General features: G+C 40.9%; 2 protein-coding genes across 2 annotated transcripts; one reads left to right on the top strand and one right to left on the bottom strand.

Moving 5' to 3' along the window:
- Window positions 1-214: 214 nt before the first annotated feature.
- On the bottom strand, window positions 215-1,312 carry LOC105840690. Its single transcript, XM_036292640.1, has 3 exons — window positions 1,018-1,312; window positions 559-791; window positions 215-477 (listed from the first exon to the last, which is right to left on the bottom strand). Exons 1-3 carry the CDS (start codon window positions 1,163-1,165, stop codon window positions 457-459), a joined length of 402 nt encoding a protein of 133 aa, XP_036148533.1. The 5' UTR covers window positions 1,166-1,312; the 3' UTR covers window positions 215-456.
- Window positions 1,313-2,436: 1,124 nt separating this feature from the next.
- On the top strand, window positions 2,437-17,519 carry LOC105831526 (mitochondrial amidoxime-reducing component 1). Its single transcript, XM_012671712.3, has 6 exons — window positions 2,437-2,635; window positions 3,114-4,088; window positions 13,961-14,259; window positions 14,722-15,006; window positions 15,717-15,994; window positions 16,401-17,519. Exons 2-6 carry the CDS (start codon window positions 4,085-4,087, stop codon window positions 16,567-16,569), a joined length of 1,035 nt encoding a protein of 344 aa, XP_012527166.1. The 5' UTR covers window positions 2,437-2,635; window positions 3,114-4,084; the 3' UTR covers window positions 16,570-17,519.
- The last annotated feature ends 190 nt before the right edge of the window (window positions 17,520-17,709 follow it).

A 17,709-nucleotide genomic window follows, 5' to 3' on the forward strand; every position in this document is an offset into this window, starting at 1 on the left:
AAAATGCATATAAAATTGAATATAAGGTCATATAAAACATATAATCCTGTATAATGTAAAATAGATTTACAAATCTGCAGAACATACTTACAGTTACTATTGTATTAATTAAACGAAACACGCAATGAAGTCCACAAATATCTAAATAGAAAACTGTGCATTTCTTTAAATGTCACTACTAATTAGACTATAATAATACCACCACACAACTCTCTCTTTCTCTCTCTCTCTCTCTTTATGCATCTTACAATTAATCATACATTCTTATGCTCATTATTATAGATTATATAAGTATTTATGGTATAATAATCCAATTATAATACTGTAAAAATAAATATGTTGTATAAAACACATATTTATTGTTTCTCTTCTCTATCAAAGTATAAAAATATAACATTTGGCAAGAATATATATTTATTCCTTGTATATTCTGTAAAAATAGTTTCCTGGTATCACCTACATTTCTGGTGAGTGTAACTAAAAATTAATTTAAAAATTTATTAGAATAATATGTTAATGATAACTAATGTCTCTTATAACTCAGTAAAAAAAACTTACCACTTTAGCTATGTCAACCCAATCTAAAGCAGCCACAAGAGTGTCATTTTTGGATGGTATTCTATCATAATTCCAATATGTAAACTTCGAAAAGGTTCCCGTGCAATATAAATTCCTCTCTTTAGTTTCAGTATTGATCTTTTTATTCTCCATAAGTATTATACCTCTATATTCAGCAGGTATAGTTACCTTCTTCCCCTGAAGTGGATATCCACGGAAGGAACTATTGTAGTCTTTAAATCAAGTGACAAATATTGCAAATCTTCGATCTTTCAATTTTTTGCTTGTTATCTCGATTATTACATATTTATTTTATATGTCAGATACATGTTAGATTACAAGTTAAACATAAAGAATGATAAAATGGAAAAAGTGTAATAGTTTTAAATTTATACATTTTTAACATTTATAACAAATCCATGTAATATCAAAGAGTTTCCTTTTACTCGAAATACTCACATTCTTCGTCTGTGCTATGAATGTAAGGCTTGAAGTAAGAGGAAATATTTGCGGTTTCGTCCCCGTGAATTTTGCATGGCATGAAATGTAATTCAGACTCATCTCGATCAATTAGATCTTCATTGTTAACGTGCAATCGTGTAACCATGTTAATTTAGTACGGTTCAAAGTAATATTCGTGCAATTCCGAAAAGTTTTGATAAACCTTTACTTTACATGCACCAATTAACCAAAATAACACGCCGTATTTTCGTGAGTTAGCGCCATCATAGAGGAGAAAAATAAAAAGAAACAGTCAAATCAGAGAGAGGACTCTGAGAGCGGTCATCGCGTCGTTTTAGGTGTTTTCATCCATCAGCGCCTCTATGTGCAAAATGTGCACATTGAACTATGTAGTCAAATATCTATGAATCCCGTAGGTAATGTGCATGACTTTTTGGGTCTCTTCTATGCTATGTCCACGTTTATTTGGTTGTTTTATGCTATACTCGTAAATTTTACAATTTAATATCATGGTATTACTATATATTTAATTCTTATTTAATTAAAATGTTTCAAGACAAAATTTATTCAGTGCATAATTCAGTGTACATTGAGATATATAAAATTACAAAAATATCAGTACGATGATGTAACTATCAAATAAGGCTAATAAAACTATCAAATCATTTTTAATTAGCTGTGTTTGCATGTATCAGTTTATGTTCTTCTGTTATTAAAAAAAATTATTTTATCCATATTAATAAATCAAGACAAATATTGCTTAATAAATTAGCTACCGACTGAGTTAATCGGTGTTTAATCACCTTGTTCAAAAAGTTTGATAGAAATTGATAAAAACATATAGAAATTTAATATGATTTTATCTGAATCTATAATTTTTATCGGACACGAATAGATTTCATGCTAGATAGAAAAGTTATAAAATTCTATCGTTCTTTATCGTATCTGAATCAATTGTAACTAAAACTTTATCTGAATATACGTGATTCCTATGTGATATCTTATCTAGTTATCTTACTGAATATAAAAGTTACAATTCAAAGGCTATAAGACTCTATATAATTAATCAGAAATTATTCTTATACGTTTCTATCTAAAATATGTAATAGAAAAATAATCGTTTTTTATCGTTGTGTATATAATACGAGATATTTAAAGGATACAATACGATACAGAAATATAGAAAATGTATTATATATTTCAGATAAACAATTTAATATTTACGAACCAAAAACACGATTCAATTAGATAGCATTTTTCCTTATCTATCGATCCTTTGAACAGGACAAGGTCGTTCTTATCGCATCTAATTCCCAATAATTCGGAACGCTTGATCATGGCAGACAATGCTGTGTAACTATATAGTGGAAAGAGAGAGTAGTACGTAACGCAGATATTTAACAGTGTTCACGACGTGACCATCAACGACGCGCGAAGGAAGGAGGGAGAAATGATGTGCACATGAAGCGTAAATTAATGTTGCGACGAGGTTCGTCAGTCGATTGTCGATCTATCCCTCGAAATCGAGTCACGAGGAATCCGTGAAAGATCCTTGCTAAGGACTATTCCTGAGATCCGCTTCAGCTTATCACGACAATCTTAGCAGTGACTATGGGTAAGTGTATCTTGTGCCTTATGATGATCTCTGCAACCATTTATTTTTATTTGTGGAAGACTTCAGAGTCAAGATCTCTTTGGTTGATCATTTTTTCGAGATACAGTACAGGTTGAATGAATAAGAATTAAGAACAAGTCAATACGAGGTCGATAAAAAGTGGAAGGAAATTATAAATAATTTTGCGAAAAAAGAACAAAAATTAACACAAAATGAATGCAAATAAAAGATCTTACAAACGCTAGAAAGATTATTTTTCTGCACAGAAATGTCTTGATCTATTTCAAATTCTTTTTAACTAAAAAAAATACAAATATATATAATTAAGAATATAAATTAATTATTATGAAACTCAATATGTGGGCCTTATTCAGTTTAAGTACATTACACTCAGTACCTCAATAAAATCGTTTGGATTCTTTTTGAACCTTATTTAATTATAACATAATAACTTGTATTTCATTTTTTGCTTTTTTAGGCACATCGCCACTTTCTTATGTCTCAATTGCCGCCGGCGTTGTGGGCGTCGTCGCGGCGGTTTACTTATTTTGGAGGTGGTGGAACAGAAGACAAAGCCTTAGCCACCGTCAAAATGACGAAAAGTCGGAGAATTCAGCGGCATGATTGTGTACATGGACAAATCACTCGGTCCAGGTTGCATGACAGAGATGGAATGCACGATATTGGGACTGAAGTCCGGTTGGTTGAAAGATCGAATGTTGCTCATCATCGATCTCGAAGGACGATTTTTCACTACCAGACTACAGCCTAAAATTTCAAGACTAAAAATTTATTCAGTGCACAGTTTAATGAACATTAAAAGATATATATAATTACACAAAAAATATTAGTACGATAATACAACTATCGAAAAGACTCATTTTTAATTAGTTGTGTTTTTACGTATTGATTTATGTTCTTCTGTTATTAAAATAATAAATTTATCTATATTAACTAGTCAAGATACAAATAATAAATTAGCCTCCGACTGAGGTAATCAGTGTTCAATCAAGGTCGCCATTATCGCATTTTATTTCCGATAATTCGAAGCGCCTGATCGTGGAAGATCGGCGCATGTGCCACCCACGCCCGTGGAAAGCCACCTTTCAATTCTGGACAAGGCGACGGTCTCGGCATACTACATCGATGCCCTCTGCCTCGCATATGTCGACGCGTCGACGACGTCTGTGTAACTATAATGGTGGAAGGAGATAGCAGAATGTAATGCGAATAGCTAACGGTGTCTACGACGGAGGGGAAGAAATGATCGTGTACACGTGAAGCGCGAATCAGTGCTGCGAAGGCTGCGAGGAGACGAGGTTCGTCAGTTGATTGTCGACCGATCCCTCAGGATCGAATCACAAAGAATCCGTGAAGAATTTTTGTTGAAGATTGCTCCTGAAATCCGCAGAGTTGCTCCAGCTTATCGTGCCATTCTTAGCGGTAACCATGGGTAAGCGTATACTTGTCAGTGCCGTACGATGATTTCTGCGATCATCCGTTTTTATTTGTGGAAAGGACTTCGGAGTCATGCAATATTTCTTTGGTTGATTATTTTTTCGAGATACAGTGCCGGTTAAATGAATAAGAATTGAGAACAAGTCAATGTACACGAGATTGATAAAAAATGGAAGAAAACTACAAATAATTGTGTGAAAAAGAAATGAAAGCTGATACGAAACGGATGCTATTAAAAGTACCAATAAAAAATCACATAAATGCTAAAAAGACTACTTTTTTACACAGAAATGTTTTGTTCTACATTTCGAACCTGTTTAACGGAAAAAATATAAATTATTATTAAACTCAATATGTGAAGAGATGTTAATAAAAAATGCAAATAATGTATAAACAGATAATAAGTTATAAAAGCAAGTGTAGCAAGTAAGAAATGAGGATAATAGAACGTAGTATAAGATGAAAAGCTTGGATGTTATGATGTACTTATTTGATATATGCTGATAACGATGATAGATTGCTTTAAATGTGTTATAAATTAAGTTCAAAGAAAAAAGAGCAAAGAGTGAGAACTTCAAAGATATTTGTGTATGCAATCTTTATCTTAAATATAAAATACTTTAAATTTTCCAACACATCTTTAAAATGACATTTAATTAGTAAAGTTGTGTGTGTGTGTGTGTGTGTGTGTAAAATAAGTATTTATTATGGAAAATATTTTTGTTTTTATGATAGTTCACAATTTTGTTTTATATTATATATTGAAAAATTTAGAAACAAAAAACCTATGACAATTTATCACATTAGATAAAAAACATGTTTATTTACACACGTTTATTTATCCCCATGAGATATTTAATAATACCAGTACGAATATACAGTTAACATTCCGGAAAAGCGTAAAAGTGAAAAAAGTATTATAATCGTGAAATGACTGCACGCATCCGACGTTTCGCACAGCACATTTATTACGGAAGACATACGTTTACATACGTTTTGTTTCTGCCAATCTTATCTCTCACGATCAATAGCTGTATTTCATCATTAAATATTATTAAACGGCACAAATAATTTAATAACCACACAATTTTCTGTCCAGCTATGTAGTAAAAATTATAATTTATCTTATCTGTTATTATTCATTATTATACAATTATTTTTTTTATATAATTGTATTAAAAAAATAATCCGATGTCATTAATTATATATAGTTATGAACAAATAATTATAAATAATTGTAAGTGTTATAAATTATATGACACAATGACATAATTTTGAAGTAGTCTTATCTCATTTATTTGCATCGTCAACAATCCGTAAATTTAATTTAATTTAATCTTTTTAAGTCGAAACGAAGTGATCGAGTTAGTCATCCTCTAAACGTTAAAGGGACAACTACGTTTCCCTGCTGGAGTAACCCTGCCCGTTTCTTACTGTATTGATTCCGCGAAGAATGCGTGGTCCCCCTAGAAGTCTACAATAGGGGATTTTCCCCTTTAGTAGCAGTATATTTCTGAAATAAAAAGATCGAATAAATATGTGTCGTTTTCTGCTTAAAACTTACAAGCAAAAATATTACACCATATCGTACAAATCATTTTCTATTATGTGTCACACCAATAAAAAATAATTTTATGAACACATGCGACAAACGCGTCGCGCAGTAAAATATAAAGCCTGCGACGTAACTTTAAAAATACATTCGTTTATTTGCAAAACAAAATTATGGATCGTCTGAAAAAAGATAGGATGTGTTTTTGTTCCTTTGTTATACACTAGATCATTACAAGCGCGCGCTGCGCGCGCGCTATTTGACTTTTTACTTTAAAAATAATAAAAATTGCAATTTGATTTTCTCTATCTTTCGTTTACATTAATCAAACGTCTTCTGCAATTTTAAATAAAAAAATGTAAAGTTTAATTATACATACATACATACCTACATACCTACCAACATACATACCTACTTGCATACTTACTGCTATCTAGCTACCTAGCTACATATTTATCTAGTTACGTTCGCTCGTTTGCTCCCTCCCTTCCACCCTTTTTCACTCACTCACTCACATACTCAGTCACTCACTGGCTCACTCCTCGCTCACTCTTCGCTCATTCTTCGCTCACTCGCCAGCTCGCTCACGCGCTCACTCCTCGCTCACTCACTCACTCACTCACTCACTCACTCACTTACTCCTCACTCACTCCTCACTCACTCTCATTCACTCACTCACTCACTCCTTACTCACTCCCGGCTCACTCCCGGCTCACTCCCGGCTCACTCCCGGCTTACTCCCGGCTCACTCCCGGCTCACTCCCGACTCACTCCCGGCTCACTCCCGGCTTACTCCCGGTTCACTCCCGGCTTACTCCCGGTTCACTCCCGGCTTACTCCCGACTCACTCCCGGCTTACTCCCGACTCACTCCCGGCTTACTCCCGGTTCATTCCCGGCTCCCTCCTCGCTCACTCCTCGCTCACTACTCGCTCACTCCTCGCTCACTCCTCGCTCACTCCTCGCTCACTCACTCGCTCACTCCTCGCTCACTCCTCGCTCACTCCTCGCTCACTCACTCGCTCACTCCTGGCTCACTCCCGGCTCACTCCCGACTCACTCCCGGCTCACTCCCGGTTCACTCCCGACTCACTCCAGGCTCACTCCCGGTTCACTCCCGGCTCACTCCCGGCTCACTCCCGACTCACTTCCGGCTCACTCCTCGCTCACTCCTCGCTCACTCACTCGCTCACTCCTCGCTCACTCCTTGCTCACTCCTCGCTCACTCACTCGCTCACTCCTGGCTCACTCCCCGCTCACTCCCGGTTCACTCCCGACTCACTTCCGGCTCACTCCCGACTCACTCCTGGCTTACTCCCGGTTCACTCCCGGCTCACTCCCGGCTCACTCCCGACTCACTTCCGGCTCACTCCCCGCTCACTCCCGGTTCACTCCCGGCTCACTCCCGGTTCACTCCCGACTCACTCCAGGCTCACTCCCGGTTCACTCCCGGCTCACTCCCGGCTCACTCCCGACTCACTTCCGGCTCACTCCCCGCTCACTCCCGGTTCACTCCCGACTCACTCCAGGCTCACTCCCGGCTCACTCCCCGTTCACTCCCGACTCACTCCCGGCTTACTCCCGGTTCACTCCCGGCTCACTCTCGGCTCACTCCCGACTCACTTTTGGCTCACTCCCCGCTCACTCCCGGTTCACTCCCGACTCACTCCAGGCTCACTCCCGGCTCACTCCCGACTCACTCCCGGCTTACTCCCGGTTCACTCCCGACTCACTCCAGGCTCACTCCCGGCTCACTCCCGGTTCACTCCCGACTCACTCCCGGCTTACTCCCGGTTTACTCCCGGCTCACTCTCGGCTCACTCCCGACTCACTTCCGGCTCACTCCCCGCTCACTCCCGGTTCACTCCCGACTCACTCCAGGCTCACTCCCGGCTCACTCCCGACTCACTCCCGGCTTACTCCCGGCTCACTCCCGGCTCACTCTTCGCTCACTCCCCGCTCACTCCTCGCTCACTCACTCACTCACTCCTGGCTCACTCCCGGCTCACTCCCGACTCACTTCCGGCTCACTCCCCGCTCACTCCCGGTTCACTCCCGACTCACTCCAGGCTCACTCCCGGCTCACTCCCGACTCACTCCCGGCTCACTCCCGACTCACTCCCGGCTCACTCCCGGCTCACTCCCGGCTCACTCCCGACTCACTTCCGGCTCACTCCCCGCTCACTCCCGGTTCACTCCCGACTCACTCCAGGCTCACTCCCGGCTCACTCCCGGTTCACTCCCGACTCACTCCCGGCTTACTCCCGGTTCACTCCCGGCTCACTCCCGGCTCACTCCCGACTCACTCCCGGCTCACTCCCCGCTCACTCCCGGTTCACTCCCGACTCACTCCAGGCTCACTCCCGGCTCACTCCCGACTCACTCCCGGCTTACTCCCGGTTCACTCCCGGCTCACTCCCGGCTCACTCCCGACTCACTTCCGGCTCACTCCCGGTTCACTCCCGACTCACTCCAGGCTCACTCCCGGCTCACTCCCGACTCACTCCCGGCTTACTCCCGATTCACTCCCGGCTTACTCCCGGTTCACTCCCGGCTCACTCCCGGCTCACTCCCGACTCACTCCCGGCTCACTCCCGGCTCACTCCCGGCTCACTCCCGACTCACTCCCGGCTCACTCCCCGCTCACTCCCGGTTCACTCCCGACTCACTCCAGGCTCACTCCCGGCTCACTCCCGGCTCACTCCCGACTCACTCCCGGCTTACTCCCGGTTCACTCCCGGCTCACTCCCGGCTCACTCCCGACTCACTTCCGGCTCACTCCCCGCTCACTCCCGGTTCACTCCCGACTCACTCCAGGCTCACTCCCGGCTCACTCCCGACTCACTCCCGGCTTACTCCCGGTTCACTCCCGGCTCACTCCCGGCTCACTCCCGACTCACTTCCGGCTCACTCCCGGTTCACTCCCGACTCACTCCAGGCTCACTCCCGGCTTACTCCCGACTCACTCCCGGCTTACTCCCGGTTCATTCCCGGCTCCCTCCTCGCTCACTCCTCGCTCACTACTCGCTCACTCCTCGCTCACTCCTCGCTCACTCCTCGCTCACTCACTCGCTCACTCCTCGCTCACTCCTCGCTCACTCCTCGCTCACTCACTCGCTCACTCCTGGCTCACTCCCGGCTCACTCCCGACTCACTCCCGGCTCACTCCCGGTTCACTCCCGACTCACTCCAGGCTCACTCCCGGTTCACTCCCGGCTCACTCCCGGCTCACTCCCGACTCACTTCCGGCTCACTCCTCGCTCACTCCTCGCTCACTCACTCGCTCACTCCTCGCTCACTCCTTGCTCACTCCTCGCTCACTCACTCGCTCACTCCTGGCTCACTCCCCGCTCACTCCCGGTTCACTCCCGACTCACTTCCGGCTCACTCCCGACTCACTCCTGGCTTACTCCCGGTTCACTCCCGGCTCACTCCCGGCTCACTCCCGACTCACTTCCGGCTCACTCCCCGCTCACTCCCGGTTCACTCCCGGCTCACTCCCGGTTCACTCCCGACTCACTCCAGGCTCACTCCCGGTTCACTCCCGGCTCACTCCCGGCTCACTCCCGACTCACTTCCGGCTCACTCCCCGCTCACTCCCGGTTCACTCCCGACTCACTCCAGGCTCACTCCCGGCTCACTCCCCGTTCACTCCCGACTCACTCCCGGCTTACTCCCGGTTCACTCCCGGCTCACTCTCGGCTCACTCCCGACTCACTTTTGGCTCACTCCCCGCTCACTCCCGGTTCACTCCCGACTCACTCCAGGCTCACTCCCGGCTCACTCCCGACTCACTCCCGGCTTACTCCCGGTTCACTCCCGACTCACTCCAGGCTCACTCCCGGCTCACTCCCGGTTCACTCCCGACTCACTCCCGGCTTACTCCCGGTTTACTCCCGGCTCACTCTCGGCTCACTCCCGACTCACTTCCGGCTCACTCCCCGCTCACTCCCGGTTCACTCCCGACTCACTCCAGGCTCACTCCCGGCTCACTCCCGACTCACTCCCGGCTTACTCCCGGCTCACTCCCGGCTCACTCTTCGCTCACTCCCCGCTCACTCCTCGCTCACTCACTCACTCACTCCTGGCTCACTCCCGGCTCACTCCCGACTCACTTCCGGCTCACTCCCCGCTCACTCCCGGTTCACTCCCGACTCACTCCAGGCTCACTCCCGGCTCACTCCCGACTCACTCCCGGCTCACTCCCGACTCACTCCCGGCTCACTCCCGGCTCACTCCCGGCTCACTCCCGACTCACTTCCGGCTCACTCCCCGCTCACTCCCGGTTCACTCCCGACTCACTCCAGGCTCACTCCCGGCTCACTCCCGGTTCACTCCCGACTCACTCCCGGCTTACTCCCGGTTCACTCCCGGCTCACTCTCGGCTCACTCCCGACTCACTTCCGGCTCACTCCCCGCTCACTCCCGGTTCACTCCCGACTCACTCCAGGCTCACTCCCGGCTCACTCCCGACTCACTCCCGGCTTACTCCCGGTTCACTCCCGGCTCACTCCCGGCTCACTCCCGACTCACTTCCGGCTCACTCCCGGTTCACTCCCGACTCACTCCAGGCTCACTCCCGGCTCACTCCCGACTCACTCCCGGCTTACTCCCGATTCACTCCCGGCTTACTCCCGGTTCACTCCCGGCTCACTCCCGGCTCACTCCCGACTCACTCCCGGCTCACTCCCGGCTCACTCCCGGCTCACTCCCGACTCACTTCCGGCTCACTCCCCGCTCACTCCCGGTTCACTCCCGACTCACTCCAGGCTCACTCCCGGCTCACTCCCGGTTCACTCCCGACTCACTCCCGGCTTACTCCCGGTTCACTCCCGGCTCACTCTCGGCTCACTCCCGACTCACTTCCGGCTCACTCCCCGCTCACTCCCGGTTCACTCCCGACTCACTCCAGGCTCACTCCCGGCTCACTCCCGACTCACTCCCGGCTTACTCCCGGTTCACTCCCGGCTCACTCCCGGCTCACTCCCGACTCACTTCCGGCTCACTCCCGGTTCACTCCCGACTCACTCCAGGCTCACTCCCGGCTCACTCCCGACTCACTCCCGGCTTACTCCCGATTCACTCCCGGCTTACTCCCGGTTCACTCCCGGCTCACTCCCGGCTCACTCCCGACTCACTTCCGGCTCACTCCCCGCTCACTCCCGGTTCACTCCCGACTCACTCCAGGCTCACTCCCGGCTCACTCCCGACTCACTCCCGGCTTACTCCCGGTTCACTCCCGGCTCACTCCTCGCTCACTCCTCGCTCACTCCTCGCTCACTCACTCGCTCACTCCTCGCTCACTCCTCGCTTACTCACTCGCTCACTCCTGGCTCACTCCCCGCTCACTCCCGGTTCACTCCCGACTCACTTCCGGTTCACTCCCGACTCACTTCCGGCTCACTCCCGGCTCACTCCCGGTTCACTCCCGGCTCACTCCCGGTTCACTCCCGACTCACTCCAGGCTCACTCCCGGCTCACTCCCGACTCACTCCCGGCTTACTCCCGGCTCACTCCCGGCTCACTCCTCGCTCACTCCCGGCTCACTCCTCGCTCACTCCTCGCTCACTCACTCACTCACTCCTGGCTCACTCCCGGCTCACTCCCGACTCACTCCCGGTTTACTCCCGGCTCACTCCCGGCTCACTTCTCGCTCACTCCTCACTCACTCTCACTCACTCTCACTCACTCACTCACTCACTCACTCACTCACTTATTCACTCACTCACGCATGCACCCCATCCAAGTCGCTAACCCATGTGCACACTGCAAACAAAGTAAAGTTCACATGTGTTTGCAGGTTTTTAATACAATGTCTGGTAACGGAATTAACACTTACTCATTTTACAAGTACACCCATAAAAAAGTAAACAAAGACATTGCTTTGCTGTGGTCACACACAAACACACACACATTTAAATTTTTGTCTACAAATTATGGATTTCCTACTTACCGACATTTAAAAAAATTTTTTTTGAGTCGCCAAAAATCCTTGCATGTTTTTTTTTCACTAAATGAAATTTCCAAAATTTGAACTAAATTGGAGATTGGTCCGTTTCAGAAGCTAAATTATTTGTATATATTTTTATGTCTGAGTTTGTTAGGTATTAAAAAAATTATGATAAACATTTATAAAAATATTTGAAATAAATATTTATACCATTATTATCAAAGAATATAAAAAATATTTCAAGTTTATATACCACTAGACACCACAGACGCGTGCTTCGCGCGCGCTACTTAACTTTTTATTTTTTACCTTTTAAAAATAAATTACAACAATAAATGTATAGATAATATTTATACAAATTTGACAGCTGTCAAAATTTAATTGCAATGACAGCTACTCTTGCAACACGAAGTAAGCGCAGCGAGAGAACCAATTGGCATCGCGGAAAAGCGACGACAATGATCTTCGAGAAATGCGAGCAATCGACTTTACATGCCTTTTTTAGATAGGATAGGATAGGATTCGAGAAGCCACCGTGACCAACCAACATGTATCTTATGTAAAATCCGCGTTATTCGGACGCACCTGTTGTCGCTTGCTTTTTACTGCATTTTTGCGTTATTAAATGTTTTTCGCAATTTGTAAAAAATTTCTATAATAAGAAACTGACACATTAATAAAAATTAAGATATTATTCCTGGTCGATTGCATTGCTTATGTAATAAGTTTGAGTTATTTTTAAAGTCATTATTGTTAGTCGTTATCGTTACTCAGCATTTCTTAATCGGCAATCATTTATGTCTGTTTGATAAGTATAGCTAAGTATGTTGCTTATTTTGAAGCTAATTTTTCTTTTTATGAAAAAATATGGCTATTTAAAAAAATATTGCTAATTTTTTTAATTATTGAAATGAAAGAATATAAATCTAAAATGCAAAAGATAAAATATTATAGGTCGAAGATGCTTTTATTCTATAGAATTTGACAACGTGTGCCGCGTGAATATTTTCTTAAGAATTATATTCTGAAAATTCGACGTGCGTTTTTTATTTTTAAATTTCGAAATTTACATTACAATCATGGAAATTGCTCATTGCTTTTATTATGATGGTATCTTTGAGACATAGAATGCGGGACGAAGAAACAACGAACCTGGGGATTTGCATGCAGAGTGTTAATTAGCAAGCTATTTAACGCCTCAACTTAACGGGTCTTTTTGAGCAATTATTTCCTTACGAAAGAAAATGGATTATTCTGACAAATGGATTTTATTCTGACAAAATAGCTTATGTTGTAAAGTAAAGATATTGAAAACCTCACAGAGAAGGGATATTCTATGAACTCTTCATTGTACCGGCTCGTTGCGCCTCGTTGCACTTAATTGTATCGCTGTACGCGTTAACCGGTTTCGCACGTATGCATATCATTACGTCACCAGGAGTACACGCTACACGAAAACAACGTGAAACAATACAGCATCTTTCACATTTTTATCCTATGTTTAGAAATAATGTTATATTTTTTTTAAGCACAAAGATTACATTAATTTTTTGTCGCACATGTGCGTGCGCATTTACATCGAGACTATGTAATGCTTCACAAATGAAATTACTTTCGTTGTTTTACAACTTCTTTCAGCAACTGATGTATCGTGTGATTTAAAGCCATTATATACGTTGTATTGCGGTAAACGACCAGATGACCTTGTTTAATGCTCATTTTATAAAACGTTTCCGGAACTCATAAAACCGGTTATGCACCGTGTGGACTGAATTTTTATGTTGATATAGGAAAGAAATGGGTATGACTTTTTAAATAACCAATCACCGTTAGGCATATAGGCACTCGAAAAATTAAGAAATTGATCTCTTGAACAAAATTGCACAACCACTTATCTATTATGAAACTGTTGACTAGTTAATTTTAGATTGATGTAATGGAATATGAAAAAGCATTTATAATATAAAATATCTATCTTGAATCAGAGCCCATTTAATTAATTTTATTATTTAAAAATTAAAAGCATTGAAAGATAACTTAAGATTCTTATAATTTGTGTGTGTGTGTGTGTGTGTGTGTTAATTGTAAGTAAAAATAAGATCTTAAACTATCTTAATTTTTTAATGTTAAAAATTTTATATTGTATTATATATAAAATATAAAAAATTAAAATAAAACTTGCTTTTAAGAATAAAACTAAAATTATTATAAAAAGTTTAGAAGTTTATGAGCGAGTAATAAATGTAAAATAAAGTGGGCCTTATTTAGATTAGATACATTACATTCAGTACCTTATATAAAATCGTCCGGATTTTTTAAAAATCTTATAATTATAACATAATAACTTATATTTCATTTTTTTTTAGACAGAACGCGACTTACTTATGTCACAACTGCCGCCGTGGGCGTCGGCACGGCAGTTTTCTTCATCTGGTGGTGGTGGAACAGAAAACAAAAGCCTCAACCACCGACGAAGTGGCGAAAGGTCGGAGAACTGAGCGACATGATCGTGTACCCGGTCAAATCACTCGGCCCAGTTCGCATGACAGAGATGGAGTGCACGATATTGGGATTGAAGTCCGGTTGGTTGAGAGATCGAACGTTGCTCGTCATTGATCTCGAAGGAAGATTTCTTACTGCCAGACAGCACCCTAAAATGATTAATGTGAGAAGCTGTGGAATTGATTTTTTTATTATAAAGAAGAGTAAATAGAAAGTACTGAGTTACGAAAAAAGTTCTGAATCATTTTTCAAGAAACAATTATGATCGAAACTTTTTTGATAATTTAGTCATTCTTCGGAATTGTTTAAATATGTATACAATAATTCTAATCTAATACTATATTTTCATTGTGGGTTGAATTATTACATAATTATTTCGTTATAGAATAAATAATAAACTAGAATAAATTAAAAATAGATTAGCGAAAGAATTATTGAGGCTTTAGTTATATATTCTGCCGAACATAGATTGACGTAGCTGATCGATCGCACTATAAACACGATCGCTGAAGCATGTTTTCCTTTCATTGTTACATATTTTACTTGCTGAATTAAAAATAAAGCTGATTGTTAATCAATTCTAACTACGGAAGCTCTCATCCATGGTCTTTCTCTAATGTTGAAGGTATCACCTAGTATTTCCGGTTCTGTTCTTACGCTTCGCGCTCCAGGCATGATGTCGATGTCGGTGGATCTTGCGCAACTCCGCGGTAAAGGTTTTCGAGTTGCTGTATGGGGCCAAGCGGTACCGGCACGCGATTGTGGAGAGGAAGTTGCCCGATGGCTGTCACGCTTCATCCTTCAGGAGGATACCGGCCTTAGACTCGTCTATTATCCATTAGATCGACCTGTGAAATCAGTGAGACAGAGAAATCATAATGTCTTTCCTTTGGAAAAGCCAGAGGACTTGGTAAGCGTTTTTATACAAAGATAGAATGTACTATTATTGTTAACACAATTACTTTTTTATTTGTGTGCGTTTATTGCTTATTTCTAAACATCTGAACAATTTTATTAGTATTGTAATTCTAGTAAAACCTTTATCATATAAAATAATTTTGTACTTAGTAAAAGATTTTTCATGGAAAGTATCCAATATATGTACGTCTCAATGTACGTTTGTATATCATTTACAAGATTCTTATTATTTATTATTTATTTTTTTATTTGGACTTTTAGTGAAGTCTTAATAAATTTGATTTTACTTTATATTATTATTTTTTCTATATATATTTGAACAGAGATTATACAAGAGAAAATATATGTGGTTATATTTCATATATATTTATATATGTTTTTATATAAATATTTTTTTACTAGATAAATGTTTCTAACGGAAAGTTTTTAACTCTTTAACTTTGTGCTACTTCCACTAGGTTGACTGACTTAGTTTTCTTGCATCGCGCATCTGTCTCTAACGTTACTATTCTTACAACAAATAAATCTATAGTTGATTGGTGCAAGAAAAAGAACATTTTATGTCCTTTATATTATACAATACCGAGAAAAGTCATGATAAAAAGAAATACGATTTTAAATATATTAATTTTAAATTAATCACAAAAGATATTATTTCATTATGTAATGTCTTAAGTAAAATCTGCATAAAAATTTTAACAGGGAGCCTATCCAGATGAAACATCTTACAGTTTGATGAACACAGCTTCATTAGCAGAGCTTAATAGTCGATTGGATGAATCAATCACGCCGCAGCAATTTCGTATGAATTTCGTGGTCAAGGGTGCTACTGCTTACGAAGAAGATAAATGGGATTGGGTAAAGATTGGGAATGTGATTATGAGAAATGTTAGGCCCTGCACAAGATGTATTATGACTACGATAGATCCAGAAACCGGCACGAAACATCCTAATACAGAGCCTCTGAAGACTTTGAAAAGGTACATATATATGTATACTATACAAATACATGAAATAAAAATTTTTTTAATTAATGCGACATGCGCGTAATATGGGAGAAAAATATTATTTTATGTTTGTACGTTTTTATAAATAATGTTAGCACAAAATGTAGTTTTGTTAATATAATTTATTATTTATTAAATAATCACTATTATTTTCTATGAGTGATTTATAAAAGAAATTAATAAAGTGAATAAAAAAAAATATAGACTATATTATCGCACATGAATATAAAACAAAATTATATTAATAAAACTATGTACTATTTACATTAATTAAGAAAATAGTATTATGCTCTGGTCCTCCCAAATATTTTATACAAAATTTTAAAAAATTTAATCAACATTTTGTAACCGTTAATAACAAGAAATTTGTTTTACACAGTTACAGACAGGTAACCGATCCGCAGATTCGACCCGCGATTGGTGACAGTCCAGTTATGGGAATTCATCTTGGATTACGAGGACCAGGTGGGATAGTTCGCTTGGGTGATCCAATTTATGTGGGTATCCCGGAAGAGGAAACATCACCGTCTTTAGTTTCACCGTCATAGCTATACCGTTGGGACTCCTGCGAGATTTCAGAACATGAACTCGATACGGAGTCAATAATTGAAGAATTGGTCAAGGACCAAAAAACGGAGTGTGAAGAGCAGAATCCAGAATCAATGATAAAATATTAGAAAAACTATGTGCGCATAGGAATGTAACATCTTTAGTTAGGGATAAATAATCTGACAAATTATTGGTTGTAAGAATTGTAAGATTATAAAATTTATATAATTGTTAGTGATATAACTGTTATCATATAAAATGGAAAATTTTGTGTTGCGGTTCTAATTCTATACGAGACCTAAATATTCCACTATCATAAAATTATAACAGCATACATATAGAGTTTGAAAATGTATTTTGTCATATCACCAAGAAGACACTGGTAATTGATTTTTAAATATTTAATTAAAATTATCGATCTTTAGAAACAACATTAAATTTATATTTTGAAACACCCAAATGGCAAAATTTTCTTTAAATGGTTTTTGTGAAAAATTAATACTTTTTCGAGTTAACATTTTAATAAAGCAGGCGCACATTATTGATTATATTATATGCGCCTTGAAAATGTGATTTTTAAGCTAGTATTCATGGTCTTTTTTATTCTAAGCCTGTTGCAATCTTAAGATGTCAAACTAATCACAGAGTCTTAACTAATAAGGACTATGAATGTTAGTCATAAATATGATATATATACAATAATTCATGTACATTGCACGGTACTTTATTGTCTTAAAATTAGAAAACAGATAATGATAATGAATAACTACATTTGGTTTAATCTTATCATATTACAATCTTTTTTTGTTGCGTGGATCTTATGTAAATTCTATCAAAGCCTAATGATGTTTATCAACTTTATCAATATCCATAGGGCAATACACATTTGTCTGATTATATTTTTGTACTATAAAAAAATAAATAAAATGGATGCATTTTTAAATGATAATATTTATATATGTATATTTTAAGGAATACACATACATAAGCTGCGTTCTGATATTCACTGCCAGTACAGAAATTCTACAGTGTATGTGGCATAAATTATAGATTTTCAATACTAGCAGTGAATATCGGAAAGCAGCCATAATATTTAAATTTACGTAACTTTTTATTTACAATTTCTTTTAATTTTCATT

The sequence above is a fragment of the Monomorium pharaonis genome, chromosome 10, assembly GCF_013373865.1.
Source record: "Monomorium pharaonis isolate MP-MQ-018 chromosome 10, ASM1337386v2, whole genome shotgun sequence".
Taxonomy (NCBI): Eukaryota; Metazoa; Arthropoda; class Insecta; order Hymenoptera; family Formicidae; genus Monomorium; species Monomorium pharaonis.

Excerpts from the sequence above, each read along its gene's own strand:
- LOC105840690 (XM_036292640.1), bottom strand. The coding sequence starts at position 1,165 with ATGGTTACACGATTGCACGTTAACAATGAAGATCTAATTGATCGAGAT. Across the intron at positions 792-1,017 it reads TCATAGCACAGACGAAGAAT|ACTACAATAGTTCCTTCCGT; the intron begins GTGAGTATTTCG and ends CTTGATTTAAAG. Across the intron at positions 478-558 it reads GGGTTGACATAGCTAAAGTG|TTACACTCACCAGAAATGTA; the intron begins GTAAGTTTTTTT and ends ATTAATTTTTAG.
- LOC105831526 (XM_012671712.3), top strand. Across the intron at positions 14,260-14,721 it reads AGCACCCTAAAATGATTAAT|GTATCACCTAGTATTTCCGG; the intron begins GTGAGAAGCTGT and ends CTAATGTTGAAG. Across the intron at positions 15,995-16,400 it reads CCTCTGAAGACTTTGAAAAG|TTACAGACAGGTAACCGATC; the intron begins GTACATATATAT and ends TGTTTTACACAG.